Source organism: Phyllobates terribilis, unplaced genomic scaffold (genome assembly GCF_046119375.1).
Source record: "Phyllobates terribilis strain yellow unplaced genomic scaffold, ASM4611937v1 Scaffold_4__5_contigs__length_816908805, whole genome shotgun sequence".
Classification (NCBI taxonomy): Eukaryota; Metazoa; Chordata; class Amphibia; order Anura; family Dendrobatidae; genus Phyllobates; species Phyllobates terribilis.
In genome coordinates, this window is record NW_027362764.1 from 703,363,295 (window position 1) to 703,381,578 (window position 18,284).

General features: G+C 40.7%; 1 protein-coding gene across 3 annotated transcripts in view; it reads left to right on the forward strand.

The window, feature by feature from the left end:
* VPS13B (vacuolar protein sorting 13 homolog B) overlaps positions 1-18,284 on the forward strand; it is a 1,155,013-nt gene that overhangs the window by 1,107,662 nt on the left and 29,067 nt on the right. For all 3 annotated transcript variants that reach the window (XM_073679617.1, XM_073679614.1, XM_073679615.1), the window contains exons 57-58: positions 7,821-7,997; positions 10,459-10,629. In XM_073679617.1, the coding sequence (XP_073535718.1) occupies positions 7,821-7,997; positions 10,459-10,629 (348 nt within the window). The remainder of the gene's footprint in view (positions 1-7,820; positions 7,998-10,458; positions 10,630-18,284) is intronic.

Consider the following 18,284-nt stretch of genomic DNA (forward strand, 5'->3'; position numbering starts at 1 on the left):
GAATAAAAGTACAGAAGTTGGTAGCTCTACTTACAAAAGTTAACATATTTGGTGATATGCAATGCTTCATGTACTCGATCGAGTGGCAAAAGCGAGGTTTGCCTCATGTGCACTTACTGCTGTGGTTAAAGGAAAAATTGCATACGAACCAAATTGACGAAATCATATGTGCTGAGATACCAAACCCAGAAACCGATCAAAAGCTCTATGATACAGTGGCAAAGAATATGATTCACGGGCCATGTGGTACATTCAATTCTTCATCGCCATGCATGAAGGAAGGAAAATGTACCAAAAAATATCCGAGGAAGCTTTTAAAAGATACTCAAACCAATGACAAAGGTTATCCTTTGTACAGGCGCAGAGCACCAGAGAATGGTGGACGCACGATGATTATAAAAACCCGTAGATGAACACAGGAAATATTGGTGGACAATAGCTGGGTGGTCCCATATTCTCCACTCTTATCAAAAATTTTTAATTCTCATTTAAATGTAGATGTAATACGGTACAGGCGATAAAATATATTTGTAAATATATTAATAAGGGTAGCGACCAGGCTATTTTTAACATCCGCCAGCAAGGGAATGTTAACATTGACCCAAGAGATGAGGTGCAGACCTTTAGAACCGGCCGATATGTTAGTAGTAACGAAGCAGCGTGGCGGATCTTAGGTCTGCCTCTGCACGAGAGACACCCAACCGTCACTCATCTCGCGATTCATTTACCCAATGGCGAGAGGGTTTACTTTACGGAAAATAATTTTAGAGACAGATTAGAAGCACCACCTAAAACTACACTAACTGCATTTTTCCTGTTGTGCCAAAGTGATACGTTTGCAAAAACATTACTTTACATTGACGTGCCTCGCTACTATACTTGGAATGTCGCACGGAAGCAATGGAAACGTCGTTTACAAGGAATACCTGTCGATGGCTGGCCAGGTGTGAAGGCAGGAGACGCTCTAGGTCGCATTTACACGGTGCACGTTAGCAATTTTGAATGTTATTGCTTGCGTATGCTGCTGAATGTAATAAGGGGTCCAACCAACTTCTCGGATTTAAAAACATTTGAAGGTCAAGAACTTGCAACTTTTCGGCAGGTGTGTGAGAAGATGGGGTTGTTGCAAGATGACAATCCACTGGGATACCACCTTAGAAGAGACCGTGCTATGTCGCTCCCCGGCGCAAATAGGAGAGCTGTTTGCCATATTGATATGCACTTGCGGTTTATACAATCCTCTACAACTCTGGCAAAAGTATAAAACTGCGTTATCAGAGGATATCATGCACAGATTTGAAAGAATGGATCACGTTAACGATGATCCCTATTTCAATGAGGCGTTGGGGCTTATCGAGGACAAAATATTAATAATTTCTGGAAAGAAATTGTCCGATTTTGGTCTACCCTCACCGCGGCGTAGAGGAGAGCTGTCGAACGAGTTGATAAAAGAGCTAAGCTATGATACCAACCACTTAGACGCTCACGTTTGCGAAACTGAGCCACGTTTGCTACCTGATCAAAGAGATATTTATCACAAAATAGTAGGACGAGTTGAGAATGGTGAAGGCGGACTTTTTTTCCTTGATGCCCCGGGTGGTACAGGATAAACTTTCTTGCTTAATTTACTTTTAGCAAAAATTCGTAGCGGTCATAATGTTGCATTAGCTGTGGCTTCCTCTGGAATTGCTGCAACATTGCTAAGCGGTGGACGGACGGCACATTCAGTCTTTAAATTACCTCTTAATCTGGTGAACGAAGAAACCCCATCGTGTAATTTCAGCAAGAGCAGCGCCCGTGGCCTCCTGTTGCAACAGTGCAAACTAATCGTGTGGGACGAGTGCACAATGTCACACAAACGCGCCATCGAAGCTCTTGATCGTTGTCTACAAGACTTACACAGTAAACAAACAATAATGGGTGGTGTGGTTGTTTTATTGGCTGGGGACTTTAGGCAAACTTTGCCTGTCATCGAGCGAGGCACTGCAGCAGACAAAATTAACGCATGTCTGAAATCCTCATATTTATGGACCAAAGTTGAAAAGCTGCACCTCACCACCAACATGCGTGTCCAGTTATTCAGTGATCTAGAGTCGGGCGCGTACGCTGAGAAACTGCTCGAGATCGGTGAAGGTCGAATCGAAAGTGACGAAGAAGGTATGGTTCTATTCACTAACCAATTTTGTCATGTTGTGGATTCGGAAGACGCACTTATTGCTCAAGTTTTTCCAAATTTGCAACAAAACATCCACGATAAAAATTGGCTATGTGAAAGAACTATACTAGCACCAAGAAATGAAACAGTTGCGAAAATCAATAAAATTATCTTGGACCAAGTAACCAGCGATGCAACAACCTACAACTCCATCGACACAGTCATGTCATCTGAAGACTGTACGAGCTACCCCGTGGAGTTTCTTAACTCTTTGGAGCTATCCGAGGTCCCATCTCATAAGCTCGAATTAAAGGTCGGTATACCCGTTTTGTTAATGCGCAACTTGGACGCCCCGAGATTATGTAATGGCACTAGATTGCGAGTCACTGAACTAGGCAGGCACATTGTAAAGGCCACAATTTTAACTGGAGAAGCTAAGGGTGAAAATATTCTTATACCACGCATCCCAATAATACCCAATAACTTACCCTTTAATTTCAAACGTTTGCAGTTCCCACTTAATGTTGCATTTTCAATGACCATCAATAAATCGCAAGGGCAAACTTTGAAGGTAGCGGGGATACATTTAGGCACGCCCTGTTTTTCCCACGGTCAGCTATACGTAGCTTGCTCACGTGTTTCTAAATCGCAAAATCTACACATTTTCGCTGAACGAAAGAAATCAAATAACATAGTTTACAGGAGTATATTGCAGTAAAAACACATAGATAAATTACCTGCAGATGTCCATTATTCCAATTACATACTAATTCTTTACTAACACGAACAATATTAAACGCAAGTAACTTCAGTCCGTCCTGTTTATTAATCAGTGTTTAGTAATCCGTTTGTGATGAAATTTGATATGGATAATTTCAAGCCTGGGGAAGGACATAGGGCTACTTTTTATAAACACACCATACAGGCGAAGATTATATAAAACTGTAAACCTGATTGACTGACACACCTAGCGGTCAACGCACAGCCGAAACCACTGAACTTAGCATCTTGAAATTTGCAGATAGGTTCTATTATAGCTTAAATGAGCACTAAGAAAGGAATTTTGATAATTCCACCCTCAAGAGTTTCCCTCTTCATATTATAGGGGTTCAAAGATTGTATGGAATCCGTCAGTTTTGAAGTTAGACATCTGAAATTTTGGATGTACGAGTAACTAAATATGATTATTTTTTTTTACTATTAAGATTATTTTTTTTTACTATTAAAATGATCTGTCACGAAACTTAATGTGGCAAACCAAATTCCACGCAAGCGAAGCCGCGGGTAAAAGCTAGTATAGATATAAAAAAAAGAAGGTTGAATACCCAAAAGCTGTCCATAGCAAGGGTTTTCAGGTTACCAGAGCGATCTGGGTAGGTGATAACGTCTTGTAACCAGAATACTGCTTTAAAATAAGGGAGATTCTGTAAGTTCTGCAGTTTTAGCAGCAAATAACGATCCGCTCATCAGTTCTCATGTAATTTATCTTCCCCCTGTCCTCACCCCGTCCTGCACCGGCTTGTTATAATGTAGTGATTGTGAAAGCCGGTGTTGGGCTCCAGCTGATAGGACAGACGCTGGAGACCCCGATCCTGCATTATGAAGAAGACGACGATGACCGCTTGTACAAAGCCAAAATATGATCACAGTGCAGAAGAGAGAAAGTGTCAACCTGAAGGGGAAACCATTATTTTGGGGCCAGCTGTACTGTAAACTGTTGATAAATTGATTCCCAGAAGTGATGTGGAATGAAGTGGTAAATTTCACATCACCGCCTAGAAATGACCTTGGTAGCGAGTCCAGCTTCTCCGTACTGCACTCTGGTAATTGTCATGAATGTTCGTAGCTGTCTCGCATTCCTCCCATATAAAACACAACGATGAGCTATCAACCGTTCAGGGGCAGAAACAAGGGAACGTAAAAAATATGAGATCAGTCCTGGAAAGACAGAGCCATCCAAGTATGATGATGTATTGTAGGGTCTATGTCATATCAGGACAATACTCTGTTTTTACACTGATCTGTAACGTAAGGCCCAGATCTAAAGGAGCCTCATGAACATCCAAATAATCTGAAGCAAGGTAAGCATGTATGGATAGAAAACAAGGAGAAACGTTCCCTCTGACCCACAGTCAAAGGCCTCTTACCTAGCCAAGTCAGATCTCCTGCTTTGCGATGAGGAGCGGCAAACACCCAGAAACACGTGTGCAAATGGAGTGGCAAGGCTCATTAAGGAGCCAATATTAACTTTTAGGATTACAACATCCAATAGGTGACACTAGAGATAAAGTCATCATCCTCTGTGAAGAGGCTATTTGCATATTTCAATAACCAGAGGAGCATTGCATATCCTATAAGTCTTCTGATGCCGGCTTGGCACTGTCCACAAGGAGAAACATTTTCGCTTAGACCCGAAGTCAGATGCCTCTCACCCAGCCAAATCAGATCTCCTGCTTTGCACTGAAGAGGGGCAAACATACTGAAACACTTGTCTGCAAATGGAGTTTCTGGTTTAGCTTCTTATCCTGTCATGTGGCAAGGCTCATTAAGGGGTCTATATTGACTTTTAGAATTGAAACATCGAATAGGAGGTGGCACTAGAGATCAAGTCCTATTCCTCTCAACACCTAATGGTGTTGGGTGGCATTTCTTTGGCTGCCCGCACAGCCCTCCATGTGCTCGCCAGAGGTAGCCTGACTACCATTAGGTACTGAGGTGAGATCCTCAGATCCCTTGTGAGACCATATGCTGGTGCGGTTGGCCCTGGGTTCCTCCTAATGCAGGACAATGCCAGACCTCATGTAGCTGGAGTGTGTCAGCAGTTCCTGCAAGATGAAGGCATTGAAGCTATGGACTGGCCTGCCCGTTCCCCAGACCTGAATCCGATTGAGCACATCTGGGACATCATGTCTCGCTCCATCCACCAACGTCACGTTGCACCACAAACTATCCAGGAGTTGGCGGATAGGGGTGACTTCAAACCCAGGCCTCCATTGGTTAATAAATTTGATTTCCATTGATGATTTTTGTGTGATTTTGTTGTCAGCACATTCAACTTTGTACAGAACAAAGTACTCAATGAGAATATTTAATTCATTCAGATCTGGGATGTGTTATTTGAGTGTTCCCTTTATTTTTTTTGAGCAATGTATATATATATATATATATATGTGTGTGTGTGTGTATACAGTACAGACCAAAAGTTTGAACACACCTTCTCATTTAAAGATTTTCCTGTATTTTCATGACTATGAAAATTGTACATTCACACTGAAGGCATCAAAACTATGAATTAACACATGTGGAATTATATACTTAACAAAAAAGTGTGAAGCAACTGAAAATATGTCTTATATTCTAGGTTCTTCAAAGTAGCCACCTTTTGCTTTGATGACTGCTTTGCACTCTCTTGGCATTCTCTTGATGAGCTTCAAGAGGTAGTCACTGGAAATGGTTTTCACTTCACAGGTGTGCCCTGTCAGGTTTAATAAGTGGGATTTCTTGCCTTAAAAATGGGGTTGGGACCATCAGTTGTGTTGTGCAGAAGTCTGGTGGATACACAGCTGAGAGTCCTACTGAATAGACTTAAAATTTGTATTATGGCAAGAAAAAAGCAGCTAAGTAAAGAAAAACGAGTGGCCATCATTACTTTAAGAAATGAAGGTCAGTCAGTCCGAAAAATTGGGCAAACTTTGAAAGTGTCCCCAAGTGCAGTTGCAAAAACCATCAAGCGCTACAAAGAAACTGGCTCACATGAGGACCACCCCAGGAAAAGAAGACCAAGAGTCACCTCTGCTTCTGAGGATAAGTTTATCTGAGTCACCAGCCTCAGAAATCGCAGGTTAACAGCAGCTCAGATTAGAGACCAGGTCAATGCCACACAGAGTTCTAGCAGCAGACACATCTCTACAACAACTGTTAAGAGGAGACTTTGTGCAGCAGGCCTTCATGGTAAAATAGCTGCTAGGAAACCACTGCTAAGGACAGGCAACAAGCAGAAGAGACTTGTTTGGGCTAAAGAACACAAGGACGGACATTAGACCAGTGGAAATCTGTGCTTTGGTCTGATGAGTCCAAATTTGAGATCTTTGATTCCACCGTGTCTTTGTGCGACACAGAAAAGGTGAATGGATGGCCTCTACATGCCTGGTTCCCACCGTGAAGCATGGAAGAGGAGGTGTGATAGTGTGGGGGTGCTTTGCTGGTGATACTGATGGGGATTTATTCAAAATTGAAGGCATACTGAACCAGCATGGCTACCACAGCATCTTGCAGCTGCATGCTATTCCATCCGGTTTGCGTTTAGTTGGACCATCATTTATTTTTCAACAGGACAATGACCCCAAACACACCTCCAGGCTGTGTAAGGGCTATTTGACCAAGGACGAGAGTGATGGGGTGCTACGCCAGATGACCTGGCCTCCACAGTCACCAGACCTGAACCCAATCGAGATGGTTTGGGGTGAGCTGGACCGCAGAGTGAAGGCAAAAGGGCCAACAAGTGCTAAGCATCTCTGGGAACTCCTTCAAGATTGTTGGAAGACCATTTCCAGTGACTACCTCTTGAAGCTCATCAAGAGAATGCCAAGAGTGTGCAAAGCAGTCATCAAAGCAAAAGGTGGCTACTTTGAAGAACCTAGAATATAAGACATATTTTCCGTTGTTTCACACTTTTTTGTTAAGTATATAATTCCACATGTGTTAATTCATAGTTTTGATGCCTTCAGTGTGAATGTACAATTTTCATAGTCATGAAAATACAGAAAAAGCTTTGAATGAGAAGGTGTGTCCAAACTTTTGGTCTGTACTGTATATATATATATATATATATATATATATATATATATATATATATATATATATATATATATATATATGTGTGTGTGTGTGTGTGTGTGTGTGTGTGTGTGTGTGTATATATATATATATATATATATATATATATATATATATATACACACACACACACACCTTTTTATTGCAAATCAACCTCATAGGATGCAGTTCTTATTTCGGACCCCCTCATTAGTCAGAGTCCTAATCATGTTATCGTGGAGTAGGCCGGTCCATGTATTACAATTTGAATTCTCAACATCTGCTACTAAATTTATCCTGCAGAGGGCGCTTATTTGAAATGGCAGCTTCCACTTATGTAGCTAGACTTGCATCGATCAGCTGATCCCAAGCTAGGCTCAGTATTTAAAAGGGGTTGTCCTGATGAGAGAACCCATGTAAATAGCATTATTCTAATTACATATGTTTCTGGAGGACAGGAAATATGGCTGCATTACAGCTTTTACGGGGGTTGCCATTCAGTTTTACCAGCAGATCCAGCTACAATTATACAATGTTATATGTACCCTGTATATGTCCAGTGATTTGTACTTCATATAATAAGTACAAAAAAATAAGGTTACAGCGTGTTTAAAGGCAATCGGCAAAGAAAGATGGTGACTGCCGTGTGTTTACTCGCCAAGGTCCTGTGGCCTTTTTATTTCTTCTGTTTCTGCCTGATGGTCTTCAACAATTCTACTTGTATTTTTATATTTTTGTCTGTTTTTTATTTTATTGTGCTACAAATAGACAAATAGTATTTAGCTCTATTATGGATATATTTTCTGTGCACATTTTCTTTCCATTCACAAATATGTTTTTCCCTATATAGGCTGGGTGGTTGGATCCTTAGATATTCTGGGAAGCCCTGCCAGTCTCGTGCGGAGTATCGGGAATGGAATTGCTGACTTCTTCAGACTCCCATATGAAGGTCTCACCCGTGGCCCCGGAGCCTTTGTGAGTGGCGTCTCCAGGGGGACGACATCATTTGTGAAGCACATTTCTAAAGGTACGTTGGAGTCTGTTTTCTCAAAAGCTATTGTCATCTTGTTGGACATTGAGTGGAAATTGCTCATGCCAATATACCAGTTGTCCCACTTTTACCAAATGTAAAGGTTTAATAGATTACACATAGGACTCGTTCATATGTCATTTCCAGCATTCTTAAAGGGGACATTTCTTGGGATTTTTTAATTTAAACTGCGTGCCTCTTACAATTAATGCTGATCCACTGATTCTTGAACAGATTTTCTTTTTCTTCTGTACTCCTCTGTTCCAAAGTTATGTAATAAAGATGCAAATTTTCCCTTCAACCAATCGTGAGTGTACCACATGACTTTTCTGTGGCTGCTGGTTCTTTATCCTCTGACGCTGCCCAATCAAAACACGGCTGTGTTCTGTGTTACACGCCCATTTGATTGAAAGGAAAACTTGCATCTTTATTAGCGAGGGGCATAACATTGGATTGGAAGGGCACAACTGTTTTCCGGAATAGGTGGAGCAGCAACAATTGGAGGAGGAACTTTTTTTTTTTTAATTTAAAAAAATCCAGTGAGAGGTCCTCTTTAAACCTTGATATTTAGTATAGACCAGATGTGATATGTAAGAACATTTAAAGAGGTTGTCCATTACTTTTACATTGATGGCCTATCGTTAGGTCATCAATGTCTGATCGGCCGGCACCCCTGACGATCAGCTGTTATCGGTGATGGCGGCTGGAAGTACTTACTTGCGGAACTGACCGTCTACTTGTAGTGGCTGCCGCAGGGTACTACACACGCTTCTGTCTAATACGCTTCCTGTTGATTTGAATAGGAGGTGTCGGACCCTGGCCGATCAGACATTGATGACCTATCCTAAAGATAGGTCGTCAATGTAAAAGTATTGGATAACCTCTTTAATTGTAGGAAGTAACATATCCTGTAGAACTTGTAATATCTGTAGGTAGGAAGAAGAGCATTCCAGATAATAGGTGCAGCACTAGAGGGATTGTGGAAGAATGATTAACAAGAAAAAAAAAGTTAATGAAAAGAAGGTCACATGCAAGTTTAAACTGTTCGATTTTATAGAAAATTAGCTTATCAAATTCACTATGTAATAACTGTAAGCTCAGAGCTACTGGTCTTGGGTCTCCACCTATGCCTTTACATGCACCACACCAGTGAATGTCATACATGCTAACTAAATGAAAAATTAAACATCCATTTGCAATGAGCACTCCTAGTGTGATCAATCACTTGGAAGGATATCACCCCTCTGCCCTGCCTTACATATACCATCGCTTGTCTTCTGAGCCATGTAGGTCTATAAGCAAACCCTATAGCCACATCACTGTGTCTTCTGGTGGTCTACATTTTATCTGTAGCCATTGAAGTGAGATAGCACTTGGGAAACTTAAGGAAGTGTGTGCTAAGTAGCAGATTTTTTAAAGGGATTGTCCGTCTTTTTAAAAATAACCCTAAAATAAGCAATACTCACCTGCTCAATAGCCAACACTTTGGTGTTCCCTTCTGGGCTACGTTTCCTTCCCTGCAGTAGGGGTCATGTGGATGTACGTTGCGTCATTGCTGCAGGGAAAGGACCACCAGAGTGTCAGGGCTAGAGCTGCGGGGATTGAACTAGTAAGTATTTTTTTAATAGTTTTTAGGGGTTGTCCAGGATATCAGGCCTTCTTTCCAATACCCCAGAGCTCCCTCGATTGAAATCATGATACCCCACATGTACAATATGTATTCTGCATGTAGGAGCCAGAAATAGGATTATCTTCTGCCGTCTCAGGATTCATGAGCAGGATCTGGGGTACGCATGATAACACTCGGTGCTTATATATCATATTCACTCCTGGCTGCGATGCTGAATTATTACTAGGACTTGCCAGAGGGGAGATTTCATTTCCATGGAGCGTACTGGTAATAAAAATAATGAATAAATCATAAGTTCAGAAATATTAATATTTCTGTGTGGTCATATACCAGGAAAATCCCCCACATACCAGCACCATTACATTGTGTCCTTTCATAAAACGGTTAGATTTTAAGCTTGTATGGGTATATGATACTCATCCGCAATATATTGCAAATCCTTATATACATCTTCTGTGGGAGCCTTCCAAAAAGTGATGTGCTGACACCCCCCTCAGGAGTAACGTGATGCTGGCTGTAGATCCCGCTGCACGTGATAGATGGGGAAACCTTAAGTGTGTTTCAGTGTTCCTGTGGGCTATTAGAAATCCTACCCCGGCCAGCGGATTTCTGCTACAGCCGGCAATGAAGAGAGCGGACGAGCGTGTACAGACAGTGACATCTAGTGGAGAAGTGGTGGGTCTGCCAGCCAAAGCGTCAGACTCTTGTATTATATGTATACACTGTACACACTGCACAAACTGCGTCACAATTGTTCTTTGTGAATCACTCCATTTACAAATGAATCCCTTTCCACAGAAATACAAGTAACTTGTTTCTTATCATTAGGAACCCTGACTTCCCTCACCAACTTGGCTACAAGTTTAGCGCGGAACATGGACCGGCTTTCCCTGGATGAAGAACATTACAACAGGCAAGAGGAATGGAGAAGACAACTGCCGGACAATCTGGGAGAAGGGCTGAGACAAGGCTTGTCCCGTCTGGGGATCAGCTTACTGGGTAATGTGACAATATTTCTATACCTAATCTGTGTATCTAATTATCTATCTACAAAAAAAAACAACTAACCAGCACGTCCTAACAGAATAAAGCAAGAGTGAACAGGTGCAAGCTGCTATAGCTGCATAATATAGAAACAAAAGAATACAGCAGCGCTCTGCATGCACTAAGGTGCATGCAAACATTGCAGTCTATGGTGGTTTAATTAGTGCTGGATCCTACTTCCTGCCCTTTATAGGTATGCCTTGTTGTGGCTAGTGGGCTCACATGAATTGGCCAATTTGTGTGCTAAGTACCTTCATTTTATAAGTATATTCTATATAGCAGTAATGCAGTCAAAATGTCATATATTCAATGTTCATTCTGTTGTTTGTATCTATCTATCGTACCTATATCTATCTAATATCTATAACATATCTATCTATTTTATATCTATCACATATCTATCAGCAGTATATATCCATGTATAGAACCTACATCTATCTATCTATTGTATCTATCGTATCTATAGTATCTATCTATAATATCTATCGTATCTATAGTATCTGTCTATCTATCTATAGTATGTATATAGTATCTATCTATAGTATCTCTATCTATCTATCTATCTATCTATCTATCTATCTATCTCCTGAAGCACATTATCTGCTAGCCAGCGCTTCAGCACCAGGTATAGTGCTAGATGGCTTTCATTCTCAAATGCTTGCAAACTTATGGCAGTAGACTGGGGGTTTAAACGTTTTTTGTTTCCATCTTAAAATATGTGAATGGCACTTAAATTGTATTGAATGCCGCTGTTCTCCTGAATCTGGGGTTGTTTTTCTTTTGTTCCTGAGTCTCTCCAGTCTTGAGGTATAGCCCCATCTTCCCGATATGAAAAGCTAGTCATTTGGCCAACTGGGTGTGATCATCAAAAAGACTCCCAGAAAGAAGACTTGAAGGTCATACACCTACTTGAATTACAAGACTAGATTTATATGCAGGGAAGAGGAAGCTTATCTCAGGAACACAGAGGCTCAGAAACCCAAAAAAAAGATTCCAGATTCAGGAGAACAGCGACATTTACACCAAGTAACAAAATTACATATTTGTGGCAAGTGACGGGTTTTCTTTGAGCCTTTATGGCATATCTGGATATGTCTAAAATTGCTAATAGAATGCAGTATTCGTCTCAAATGCAGTTTAATGCTCATGAAGCTCTCCATAGATTTCATAGACTTCCATGGAAATGCTGATTAGTATGGAGAATGCCAGCGGGTGGGACTCGCATTGTAGGTAGTTATGGCATATAGATAATATTTGCTTCCACTTTGATCTGCTTCAGATTTAGTAGAACTGTTCCTGTAAGTATAACAGATGTAGGATAGCAAGTAATAGTAGCAAAACAGAAGAAAAAGAAAAATTACCGCCATTGTACCTACTTATTCAGAGGAAAGATTGAATGGATTTGGGCAAGATTGCACCAAAGTATCTGAGTCTCCCCCCTTCACATGGGGTCAGTCATATTCTAGAAATGTTTTGAGATCTGCATGAGGGCGCACCAGGCGCAGTTACCCCCCTGCCATGTCCTGTTTGAGTCTGATGTTCTTCAAGTGATTTTTCCGTTTATATGTAATAAACTGTACGATCATTAATGCACATTAACAACCAGTGCTGGAACTCAGGAGATAAAAGCCCTTTTGGCTTAAAGTGAAGTAAACAATATGAATGGAAAATTCCAAGTTTGTGGAGTTTTACTTGAAAACTGAGCCAATGTTATATTGGAACATGGTTTTATTGTATAATTGTAAATAATTGAAACAAAGAATATTCTTAATAGTGAAGACTGAATTATTTTCTATTTTTCTTGAAAAGTCCCAGGTATGGGAAAAAGATCATGACGGAAAATCTGTCTTAATGTTTGATCTGCCAGAAGTATGTTATAGAGCTGGAGGAGCTGAGCAGTTTGATATATGGCTGTGTAGGGAAAAGATTCAATATAATTTGTAATTTATTAATTTAAGTGTATGCTTAGGATTCCAGTGTGTGGTCCATATGTAGGACCTCCCACTGGACTCCTAAGTACAGAAACCGTATTGATTAAAAGTTATACTGAATAATTTCCTACAAAACCTTATATCAATTTGCTCAGTTCCTTCAGCTCTAAAACATGCTGCCTACAGAGCAGACACTATACTCAATGTGACAGGTTCCCTTTAATAAGCTGTGTACTGATAGATGGTTGAGACACAAAGAAGACGCCTCCGGTGTGATTTCTTATGGGGTTTTTTATATTCAGCCTTCTAGCAGTATGGATGCAGGGTAAGATGAACATTTTAAAAGTGATGTTCAAGCAGAACTAAAAAAAAAAAATGTGATGTTTCCCTAAATTATTTTATGATGGTAGCAAAAATCTGAAGTTTTCCTAGATTTTTAAGAAGATGCAGCCAACAAGCCCCTGTGCCATGGCCAAAGTACTCAGATGTGAGGCTAGCTTTTTGACCTGAGTAAAGGAAATCCCTGCTCGGAAGCCCTCTGCCCTGCTAGGGGTCCCATTGCTTGGCGGTGGGATTTGCTGGTTTACATGACATTTGCTCTCTGATCAAGTGGTTTTCAAAAAGAATCCAAAGTCTCTTCTCTAACCACGTGGGTCGAGGAGAACCGACTGTCCGAGCCTTGTCCTGCTGGATCCATGCAGTACATGTTTACATGACTGTGTCCTTCTTTGCACTTTGATGCTCGCGAGCATTTCCCAAAGCACTGTCTGAAATTACTTTTTCCTGCTAAGAGGCTTGAAACCAAAGATCATGTCTGTTTTTGGTAAATGCTTTTATTCCTCGTGAAATAACAATTCTGAAACATCTTTTCCTAAAACTCTAGTGCTGTGCCGTCCCTCTGTTATTCTTCTTGGAAATGTGTGTGTAAATTGTTTTGGTTCTCATTATTTCTTCATTGTCAACCAGTCCCGATAGAAAAAAAATAACATCTACATTTATTGGAGACAATGAGAATCTTTTCTTGCACATATGTGAGTAGTCACTGTGCCCCCTGTAACTAACATTGCTGAGTAGGAAAATAAAAAGAGACAACTATTACATCCAATTGATCAGTGTCAGAAGGCAGCACTGTCATGGCTTATACAAAGTGGCTTCATTTCTGACATTGTATGGAGACATTTTTGTGATCAGCATTAGGTGTAGTCCATTTAACCAATTTTGAGGGGAGACAAGCTTCCCTCCTGGAGACCAGTTCTGTATGAGTTTTGTTGGCAGTACTTTATGGGAAAAACATGCAAATTAGCCATCTGCCAGAAGGAAAGAAAACTGTCTTGTGAGTGACACCTATTGGAGGTAGCCACCCTGCGAGTCAGTAACCAACTCTTTAGCGAGTCTTGCAACATGGATAGTTATGTTGCAAGTCTTGATAAAGAGTTGTTCATTGACTTACAAGGTAGCTGTTTTAGTTAATGGCACTAGCAAGTTTTGTTTCCTTCTGCAATAAAGCTAATTTGCATATTGGTTTACCTGCAGATTCTGTGCACATCACTTATTAACAAAAAATTTGGCTTTGGCGCAAGCATCAAAACATATCCACTAGATATCCTTATGGAGCCACATCAGAGGTGTGATGCTGAGTCACTTCTCATGAACAAGCAGTGAGTCAGGGTAGTCAAGGAGTCCGGAGTCAGGGTAGTCAAAGATTCCAGGCTCAGGAGGGAAGAGACAAAGGCGTAGTTAGGTCACAGTCTGGGGTCAGAATTCCAAGGTCAGAGTGCGTCAAGGCAAAAGGGGTAACACAAACGGGTAGTCAATAGGCAAATCCAAGGTCCAGCAACAAAAGATCAGAATGTTTGAGTTCAGAGCGCAGAGAACACACCAAAGAGCTGAAAGCTACAACTGGCAGCTACCTGGCACTGACAGCTTATTAAAATAGCTGGGTAATCACTAAGAACAGGGAAGACCTGAAGTAAATTCAGCACCTCCCAGTCTCAGGAATCGCCAGCTTCTTTTTGGCATCTTTTTGGTTGTCGTTTGTGACATCTTTGCCATCGGCGTATTTTTAAAACTTGTATTGTGTTAACTAATGAGCCACCTGAAAAATGGTCAGGTCACTCCTTTTAGCCGCCTGGCTTCTTTTGGAAACCTCAAGCATATTTAAAAACAAATTCTCAAAAAATGGAACATATAAACAGCAAGTGGTTTTTACATCGCAGTGCATGTGTTCATTCTTTTTAGCATTTATTTAGCTCTTTTTCAAGCAGAATATGGAGCGGACCAACCTGAATAAGACATAGTGTGCACATACTTTTACTATACCAAGCTACGAGGCGTGTTTTTTTTTTGCCCGCTGTCTCTGCTATGCCACAATTTTATGTGTCACTGTTTGTAAATTATGATACGGCAGGATTTTTTATAAGGCTGATTGATTCTTTATAATTAAATATATGAAGATGAATTTTCTAAAGCTGTTTGTGGAGCTTTGCTCGCTTGTGGGGCGTTCTTTGTTGGCTGCAGGATATTATGCACGCAGGGTATGTATACATGTCCTGTATCTTGTTGTACTTCATGTGACACGAGCCATGTTGTGAGCTGCTTTCTCCGTTCCATTGTCTTAAGGATGGCAGATCAAAACGACCATAGACATTCCATGGGAAAAGGTCGCAAGAGATGACTCTCTAAGGATTTGTAGACTTTCCTAATATGTGGTGCGTTGGTCATGAAATTGCAATCACAAACCACAAAAAGGTCCCAAGAGGAAGTGGTGAAACGTTACATGTCGGGCCAGAAGTGCTGGAAGTGATTTACGTTTTAGCATCCAATGATGTGGGTATTGTCATGTGATAATCCCTGCAAATTCCACTCGGAGGTTCTGGTGAGGTTAATCCCAGGATCCCGGCAGTACAGTGACCTCTGTCGCACGCAATGGAGATATCATTGTCTTCTTGCTAGAGGATATTGGCATTTTCATCGTTTCCAGTGTTATTATATAAGACCCGGATACAGGGGGGGTTGTCTCCTGTGTTCTCGATGCGGGGGCGGGGGGGCACCAGCAAGAACTATAATTCATTCATGGTGGTCCTATATCATGACCATAAATAGACCTAATAATCATCTTTATATAGAACCGACATATCAATTCAGAGGGTTCATGTACAATCCCTATCAGACATGACAGAGACGACTGAAGCCACAAGCTTACAATCTATAAGGAAATAGGGTGACACAAAGGAAAAAGTGCTCATATTGTGTGGTCCAGCCATCTTCATATTAAATAAGGGTATTCATGTAAGGCTGCGGAATCTGATCACCAGCCAGAACCTGTAAATGTCCAGGTGCAAAGTGCTACTGAGGGCACGGAGGGCGGGGGAAACGGAAAAAGGGACCAAGGTCTGTAAGGGGAAAACTAAGAAAGTAAGGTGATAGGGCTGCTTAAAGAGATGTGATGTAGTAAGGCACATGGCCACTGGGAATTAACCAATTTGGGTTAGCAGATTCCTGACAATTGATAAAATAAATATTACCACTATACTATACACATAATGGTGCATCTCACAAAATTAGAATATCATCAAAAGTTAATTTATTTCAGTTCTTCAATACAAAAAGTGAAACTCATATATTATATAGTCATTACAAACAGAGTGATCTATTTCAAGTGTTTATTTCTGTTAATGTTGATGATTACGGCTTACAGTCAATTAAAACACAAAAGTCATTATCTCAGTAAATTAGAATACTTTATAACAACAGCTTGAAAAATGATTTTAAAATCCGAAATGTTGCCCTGCTGAAATGTATGTTCAGTAAATGCCCTCAATACTTGGTCGGGGCTCCTTTTGCATCAATTACTGCATCAATGCGGCGTGGCATGGAGCCGATCAGCCTGTGGCACTGCTGAGGTGTTATGGAAGCCCAGGTGGCTTTGATAGCAGCCTTCAGCTCGTCTGCATTGTTGGGTCTGGTGTCTCTCATCTTCCTCTTGACAATACCCCATAGATTCTCTATAATAGACTCTCTATGGGGTTAAGGTCAGGCCAGTTTGCTGGCCAATCAAGCACAGTGATACTGTTGTTTGTAAACCAGGTATTGGTACTTTTGGCAGTGTGGACAGGTGCCAAGTCCTGCTGGAGAATGACATTTCCATCTCCAAAAAGCTTGTCGGCAGAGGGAAGCATGAAGCGCTCTAAAATGTCCTGGTAGACGGCTGCGCTGACTTTGGTCTTGATAAAACACAGTGGACCTACACCAGCAGATGACATGGCTCCCCAAACCATCACTGATTGTGGAAACTCACACTAGACCTCAAGCAGCTTGGATTGTGGCCTCTCCACTCTTCCTCCGGACTCTGGGACCTTGATTTGCCATTGAAAATTGGAACTCTAGGACCTTGTGGAGTGTGTCAATGACTGCCTTCTGGACATCTGTCAAGTCAGCAGTCTTCCCCATGATCGTGGAGCCTACTGAAACAGACTAAGAGACCTTTTTAAACACGTAGGAAGCCTTTGCAGGTGTTTTTGTTAATTATTCTAATTTACTGAGATAATGAGTTTTGTGTTTTCATTGGCTGTAAGCCATAATCATCAACATTAACAGAAATAAACACTTGAAATAGATCACTCTGTTTGTAATGACTCTATATAATATAATTCACTTTTTGGATTGAAGAACTGAAATAAATTAACTTTTTGATGATATTCTAATTTTGTGAGATTCACCTGTACATAGTGCTGCTGTTCTGCATACACATTTATAGGACCACTTTATGAAAAACAAATAAATACACACATATATAGACAATACAAAGAGTACACACAAATGCACATTACATAGAGTACACATGACACACACATATACACACATTCCACATGTATACACAATACAGACACATATATAAACACTTGCACACACAGAAAAACACAATATACACACAAATATTGCACACATATATATTACACACTTATAGTTGCACAATACACACACATTACACATTTATGCACAATGCACACATGTTACATATATACACATTAAACACACACCCATTACACACATATAGATGCACAATACACACACATTACACATTTATGCACAATACACACACATTACATATTTATGCACACACATTACATACACACATTAAACACGAATATACACATACAATGGGTACAGAAAGTATTCAGACCCCTTTAAATTTTTCACTCTTTGTTTCATTGCAGCTATTTGGTAAATTCTAAAAAGTCCATTTTTTTCTCATTAAAGTACACTCTGCACCCCATCTTGACTGGAAAAAGACAAATGTAGAAATTTTTGCAAATTTATTAAAAAATAAAAACTGAAATTTCACATGGTCATAAGTATTCAGACCCTTTGCTCAGTATTGAGTAGAAGCCCCTTTTGAGCTAGTACAGCCATGAGTCTTCTTGGGAATGATGCAACAAGTTTGTCACACCTGGATTTGGGGATCCTCTGCCATTCTTCCTTGCAGATCCTCTCCAGTTCCGTCAGGTTGGATGGTGAACGTTGGTGGACAGCCATTTTCAGGTCTCTCCAGAGATGCTCAATTGGGTTTAGAACAGGGCTCCAGCTGGTCCAATCAAGAATGGTCACAGAGTTGTTCTGAAGCCACTCCTTTGTTATTTTAGCTGTGTGGTTAGGGTCAATGTCTTGTTGGAAGGTGAA